A 6,902-nucleotide genomic window follows, 5' to 3' on the forward strand; every position below is an offset into this window, starting at 1 on the left:
CCGGTGGGCGTCCTAACCGGATGCCCGAACCACCTCATCTGGCCCTTCTCGACGCGGAGGAGCGACGGCTCGACTCTGGCAAAAGTTTTCCGAGGGCTCGTGGTAAAAGTATTTGTCGACCGGGGCGTGCTGGGCAACATTTTCTGCCGGCTAACAGGAACCTTTGTCCTTGCCAAAAGTGCAGGTTCTGGACCAAAAAGGGCACTTTTTTGCGCCAGTGGCAAAAGGGCCGGTGCTTGAGCACCACCACCCCCCACAGGACCTCCCCGAGTCCACAAAACACATGTAGACCGGTTGGGCGAACTCCCACGCACCCTCGAGGACCCTGCCGAGGGTGTAGACCCGGTCCACTGCTCCACGGCCAGGACGAAAAACCACACCGCTCCTCCAGAATCCGAGATCCCGCTTCTCCTTCTTCCTTTTCTTGAAAAAAGCAAATTATTCTCCTAAAATTCAGACTTTTAATTCTTGTTGTATTGTTTTGGATGATGTTATTGTGTGTGTGCGTTAGCTTCAAACGCTTCCTCTAAAAATGTGCAGCGGATTCAAATCTCCAACTGGGTCGAAGCCAGTCCGGCCTCGCTTTCCATCCTCTGCCTGCGCGTGTGCGCGCGTGATGCCAGAATGTTTTGCACAAACCCCCACCGTGCACACCAAAATAGACGCCAGGCAGACACGTGTTTGTGTGCTCCACTTGTTCTATCCCGAGTGTGACGCAGGCATCATGTGCTAACTTTATTGAGGGGACACAAAAGAACGACAACTGTGGTTTCTTTTGCAGGCTTTTTGTGTCGCTTTCTCACATCGATGACTCCGTGCTTCTTTTTCGGGCGCGTGTGTGGCGTGTTGCACTCGTGTGTCACGCTCAGTGCTTTTTTCCCCCCCCCCAGGTGCAGAACACTGCTGTCACACGTTTACTTCCAAGTCTGTGCTTCTTTTTCAAAAATGTTTGCTAGCCCGAGGCTGTCATGCTTCGTCACTTCTTTCCCATTGCTGTTATTTCTGTCACTGTGCTTCTTTTTCAGGTTCCTGTGTAGACCATCGTTGTCATTGTGTTTCTTTCCCAGACTTATATTTTAATGACTGCTTCGTTTTCAGGCTTTTTAATGGCACACTGCGCTTCTTTTCAGGCTCTACCATCAGACCTTGTCACTTGTATGATGAGTCTGTGCTTCTTTTTTTAGACTTTTGTAAAGTTTGTCACTGTTACACTTTGGCACTTCTATAGCTTTGTGCTTCCTTTTCAAGCTTTTTTTTTTGGTAGCAGACCATACTATGACTCTGTGCTTCTTTTTCAGGCTTTTATCTTCACACACTACACTTTAGTGATTTTTTTTTTCCTTTCCAGATTTAGTGTAGCCACTGCTTCCACATATCACATGCGGCGCTGCCTTTTACAGCCTTTCGTCTCACACTCTGCTATCAGACTGTCACTTCTCGCAACGCTGTGCTTCGTTTTCAGATAGGCTGAACGGCCATTGTATATATACACACCGCACACGTCCATCCTCTTGTACAATCAAGTTCCCTCCAAACATTGTGTACTGTTCAATGTCTATTTTGGGTCCAATTCTCAAACGACGCGACCGACAAGCTCACAATCCCGTATGACAATGTGACTTACAGTCACACGTGATGAAAACAGTGACTTTTCAAACAAAGTAAAGTGCACAATAGCTTTATTATTGACAAAATGAAAATGTGACTACTTTTACTGCGGTTTCTGCCGCCGTGGCGCCATCTTGCGGCCAACGTGGGTCATGGCAGCTCCTGCAGAGTGTGACAGCCATACAGACACATTAGCATGGACACATTCACATGATAAATTTTGGTTTTTACTTTCTAACTATTAACAGTGCTTAATTTCTTTCATACTTGTTTTACTGCTTTTAAGTATTAGCTTACGCTTTTATTGACACCTTTGATGATGACCATAAGTTGCCTTCATTTTCTACACATTTTAGGATTAGGATTGTATTATATTATGGTGTGGCAGGGTTCTCTTCCAACACAAAGCCAAGGTGGGGGGGCCGAGCGCGGAATGGGTAACGCCACTGCCGGTCTGCTCTGCCTCCTGCACCACAAGAACCAGAACCAGTACGGCTGACCGGACCGGACCGGGATGGGAGGCTCCCTTAACGACAACATACAAGTACACATATTAAAAAAAAATTATTATTTAAAAAAAAAATAATAAAAAATGGCTGCACACCGCTGTTCAAATGGCAGGTTTTGTGACATTAAAAACTACATCAAGATACATTACTTAAAAACCTTTTCCACAGTTAATAACATAACATACAACTGTACAGTACAGCTGAATTGTATTTTATTTGTTTTTAAATCCTTTTGAGAGGTACGATGAGCTAATGTGGTTGCACAAGTGTGCACACCCTTGTGTAAATTGGATTGTGGCTGTGTCGACAGTTAACCGCTCCCATTTCAAAATCCATTTAGGGGCATTTAAGATGGTGGCAAGTGTCTGCTGACCCATTTAACATGACTTCGAATGTGACTGGTTAAGCCACATCCCATTTAGAAGAGGGTGTGCATACTTTTGCAACCACATGAGCTCTTTTTTTTTTTTTTTTTCCTTTTTTTCCAATTGGTACAGTTTATCAGGCAAAAAAGGTTTGCAATTGTTTCTCTCGGTCTGATTATTTATTTTTTTATATAAATCACACAACCTAGCATTGGAACAGGGGTGTGTAGACTTTTTATATGCACTGCAGTTTCGTGTTAATGTATGGATTATTTTGTTACGTTTAAAAATTTCAACTTTTACAAATTAGTAATGAGTTCTACTTCCCATAACACAAATTACAGTAACCACGCTAAATGATATTAGGTTATTTCGAGCATTTAAAGTTGTTAAATGATACCGATAAAACAAAAAAAAGAGGCAAACAAAACTGTTCGAACCTGCAAAGGAACAACGTCCGTGTCACGTCACGTGCTCTCTTCATTTGGACGCCACTGCTTCAAGCTTCTTTTTTTAAATTTTATTTTATTTTTTTAAAGCTCGACGGATCGATTACTATGCCTATCGTATATGATGATGATAATAATACATGTTTGATAGTCAGAATGTTGCAAATAATGAAATGAAAAGCTCAAGTGTCGCACGCCTTAAAAGCAACGTTGATAAGTCAAGTGAATCTAGGGAAAAAAAATGAAAAATGAAGCAGAGTCGTCAAGTCGGACTTGCGACGATACTCACGTTGCTGCCGCGTGGAAGGAAGATGGAATGTTCGAGAAGGAGAAGACGGAAAAAGAGGAAGCTGGACTGATGCGCATGCGCACACTTGCCGACTCGTTTCCGGGAGGAATAGATTCTCTGCCATCGTCATGAAAAACAAAATCCTGCGTTATTGAGGGGTTTTCCTTCAAAAGCTATTTGAACTGATAAACGTTCCAATTTACTTCATCAGTCTCCTTTTTTTAAATAAAATGTTTCCTCCTGGATTTTCTTTGAATGTATCCATATACTGATGTATTACTGTGCCATTCACTTGTTAATCTCAACTACTTCTATTCAGGCTTCTCTTTGCCACTTTCTTCCCGATTTTTACAAATGAGGAATACATACATACATCTCGATATCACTGTTGGATTTTTGTCTTCCTTCAAGTTTAATCACCACCTTGATTCCTTTTCTTTCTTTTCTTTTTTTTTTTTGCGCGTGATTTGATTTGACAGAGCAGGCAACCCCGGTGACGTCACGCTGACGTAGCCACGACTCAAATAATGGCGGACGAAGTGGAACAGGTCTGTGGATTCATTCGCTTTTTCTCGTTTTGTTTTGCTCCCAACGTGCCTTTACGAAGCCTCGCCACACACACGACGTGTAAATACCGTCGTCGTGCCCTCGTTTGCGCCCCTTTGTGCTCGTTTAGCCCGGCGTCGGCCTCGTGAACGTGTTAGCTTAGCCACGTTAGCATGTCGAGCTGTGGTCACAATCAGATTTGGGATTCATTTCTTTCACCATTTTCAAACAACACTGTGATAACAATTCAATTAGTCTGTCGTTCGCATTTGTAGTGATTTAATCCAATGAGTCAACTGAAAGAAACACACCCATGCGGATTTAGTTCAGGATTAAAAGTGAGTCAAACGCGAGTCGGGTGCATTGCTTTTGAACAATGCAAATGACTTATTTAGATTTTTATATTCGTTAAACAGACGGAAATGTTTTTTTTTTTCCTTTCTGACAATAAAATGCTACCATACAAAGCAATTATAAAAATATATGGAAACTCATGCGTTGAATGAAGTGCAACAGCCATCAACAAAGAAACCACTCGAACACTATCACAATATACATACCATAAAGTCAAATTCATTTAACCGTGCCCCATATTTACCACATCTGCACCAGTCCGGTACCCAAATACAAAAACACTATCGATAATAATATGAATGATATAACAGCCTTTTGTCTACACTGTTTAGCAACCGAGCACCAACACCGTAGAAGAACCGCTGGACCTGATCCGACTCAGTCTGGACGAGAGGATCTACGTCAAGATGAGGAACGACCGAGAGCTGAGAGGGCGACTGCATGTAAAACGCACGCAATTTTGCAACACGCTTAAATGCACACAACACACAGACTGCACATTATTACACACGCCCGCGCACATAAACACAACCCGGATTTACACACACTTATGCACAACACACGATACACTCTCCACACACAATATACACTCGCACACAGACTACATGCATACAACACAGACACTTGTTATACTCACACACATAAACACACACACACTAACACACGTTTATTATACACACTAACATAGTCATTTTTATGCACGCACAAACACACTCGTGCACACAGACAACACTACATCCATACACATACATTGATGCACGCACTCAATAATACATCATACGCACACAGACAACACTCACACACACACTGCATTTGCGAAGGCTTCTTTGTGTATTGTGTTCTTGTGCCGCACGTCAGGCGTACGATCAGCACCTGAACATGATCCTGGGAGACGTGGAGGAGACGGTGACCACGGTGGAGATTGACGAGGAGACGTATGAAGAACTCTACAAGGTCTGCACGTCACTCATACTTGATTATTACCGGCTAATACATATGGGTGGCTAGCCACATGTATCCATAAGTAATTGGGGAGGTAGGTATGTAGGTAGGTTGGGGAGTAGGGAGCACAGTATGTATGAAGGGAGTAAGGACGGTCGGTGGGTAGCAAAGTAAGTAGCTTCAGTAGCTGGGTAGGTAGCCAGCCAGGTAGGAAGGAAGGCACATAGATTGCTTGGTAGGTGGCTCGTAAAAGTAGGAGGCTACGTGGGGAGTTAGGTAGTCATGCATTCAGTTAGAAAGGTTGGTAGCCACTGGCGACAGTGCTTCATAGTCGTCATTTATTGTATATTATACAGTTGTTGTCAAAGTGGTTCCAAATGTATTATAAAGCGAATACATTTTCATTTTTTTTTTGTGTGTGCATTTCTTTTGCTTGTTTTTGACAGTCGACCAAGAGGAACATTCCCATGCTGTTTGTCAGAGGTGATGGCGTCGTTCTCGTAGCTCCGCCCCTACGGGTGGGTTGAGCGCAGGTGGACTTAAAAAAAAAAAAAAAAAAAAAACAGTTTGAAAAAAAAAAAAAATCCTGAATTCTTTTGCAGTTTCTTTTTCTTGTTTTGGAGGGGGGTGCTGCAATTTGAAATGTTTGTGTTATGTATAAAATTTTTGTTGTCTTAATATCACCCCTCCTCCCAAAAAAAAACAACAAAATAATAATCGCCACTGAGTTGTACCCAAGCTGTTTTCAAATAAATGTATTTCTTTGTTACATAAATGCCTCATGTTCACATGATAAATAGGAATAGTGTACAGTGGGGCAAAAAAGTATTGAGTCAGCCACCAATTGTGCAAGTTCTCTCACTTCAAAAGATGAGAGAGGCCTATAATTTTCATAATAGGTATACCTCACCTATGAGGGACAAAATGAGACAAATTTTTTATTTTTTTTACAGAAAATCAGTTTTTTCAAGAATTGATTTGCTGGTGCCCATTTTTAAGAACAAAGGTGATGTGCAGAGCTGTGGGAACTATAGAGGAATCAAGTTGATGAGCCACACAATGAAGTTATGGGAAAGAGTAGTGGAGGCTAGACTCAGGACAGAAGTATTTATTTGCGAGCATTTTCCACCATATTTTGATGATAAGTTCTTTAAAAGTCAATGTGGTTTTCTGGATTTTTTTTTTTCTTCTCATTTTGTGTCTCAGGTGAGGTATACCATCCATCCATCCATCCATTTTCTGTACCGCTTATCCTCTCTAGGGTTGCGGGTTTGCTGGAGCCTATCCCAGCAATCTTCGGGCGAGAGGCGGGGTACACCCTGAACTACGATGAAAATGACATGCCTCTCTCATCTTTTTAAGTGGGGGAACTTGCACAATTGGCGGCTGACTCAATACTTTTATTAACTTGCATGACACCGACATGCTACTCAATACAGTAACTCTGCTCCAGTGTTGTGCTTCAACCACTTGGTGGCGCCACGTACCCTCTTAGGGAGTTTGGTGGGTCGGAACATGGGTATGAAGATAGTTGCCCACCAAGGTATGTCGATAGGGAGCGAGGTTTGCTGGTGGGAAGGAAGGTGTAGGTAGCTACAATAGCAGCGGAGGCAGGTGGGTGGGAAGAAAGGAAGGTACAGTGGGAAGGCAAAGTATATGCACCCTTTGAAGTTTCTTAAATGTCTGCGTTTATCGGTCTTAAAATATGGTCTGCTCTTCATCGAAATCACAATAATAAAACAGTCTGCGTAAACTAATAACAGGCAAACAATTGTATGTTTTCACATTTTTATGAAAGTCACGTAAACATTCACAGGGCAGGGAGGAAAAAGTGAAAGAA

General features: G+C 42.4%; 1 protein-coding gene across 2 annotated transcripts; it reads left to right on the forward strand.

Annotated features, from left to right (window-relative positions):
* Nucleotides 1-3,630: 3,630 nt before the first annotated feature.
* lsm3 (LSM3 homolog, U6 small nuclear RNA and mRNA degradation associated) lies at nucleotides 3,631-5,837 on the forward strand. Of its 2 annotated transcripts, none has more exons than XM_061784315.1 (4): nucleotides 3,631-3,768; nucleotides 4,453-4,563; nucleotides 4,979-5,074; nucleotides 5,509-5,837. In XM_061784315.1, exons 1-4 carry the CDS (start codon nucleotides 3,748-3,750, stop codon nucleotides 5,587-5,589), a joined length of 309 nt encoding a protein of 102 aa, XP_061640299.1. In that variant the 5' UTR covers nucleotides 3,631-3,747; the 3' UTR covers nucleotides 5,590-5,837. The 2 variants fall into 2 exon arrangements, with proteins under 2 accessions (XP_061640299.1, XP_061640298.1); XM_061784314.1 differs by lacking the exon at nucleotides 3,631-3,768 and adding an exon at nucleotides 3,811-4,104.
* The last annotated feature ends 1,065 nt before the right edge of the window (nucleotides 5,838-6,902 follow it).

Source organism: Phyllopteryx taeniolatus, chromosome 9 (assembly GCF_024500385.1).
Source record: "Phyllopteryx taeniolatus isolate TA_2022b chromosome 9, UOR_Ptae_1.2, whole genome shotgun sequence".
In the NCBI taxonomy this organism is placed as follows: Eukaryota; Metazoa; Chordata; class Actinopteri; order Syngnathiformes; family Syngnathidae; genus Phyllopteryx; species Phyllopteryx taeniolatus.

Coding starts and splice junctions, on each gene's coding strand:
- lsm3 (XM_061784314.1), top strand. CDS start 4,054: ATGAGTCAACTGAAAGAAACACACCCATGCGGATTTAGTTCAGGATTA. Junction 4,105..4,452: donor GATTTAGTTCAGGATTAAAA/GTGAGTCAAACG, acceptor TACACTGTTTAG/CAACCGAGCACCAACACCGT. Junction 4,564..4,978: donor AGCTGAGAGGGCGACTGCAT/GTAAAACGCACG, acceptor GCCGCACGTCAG/GCGTACGATCAGCACCTGAA.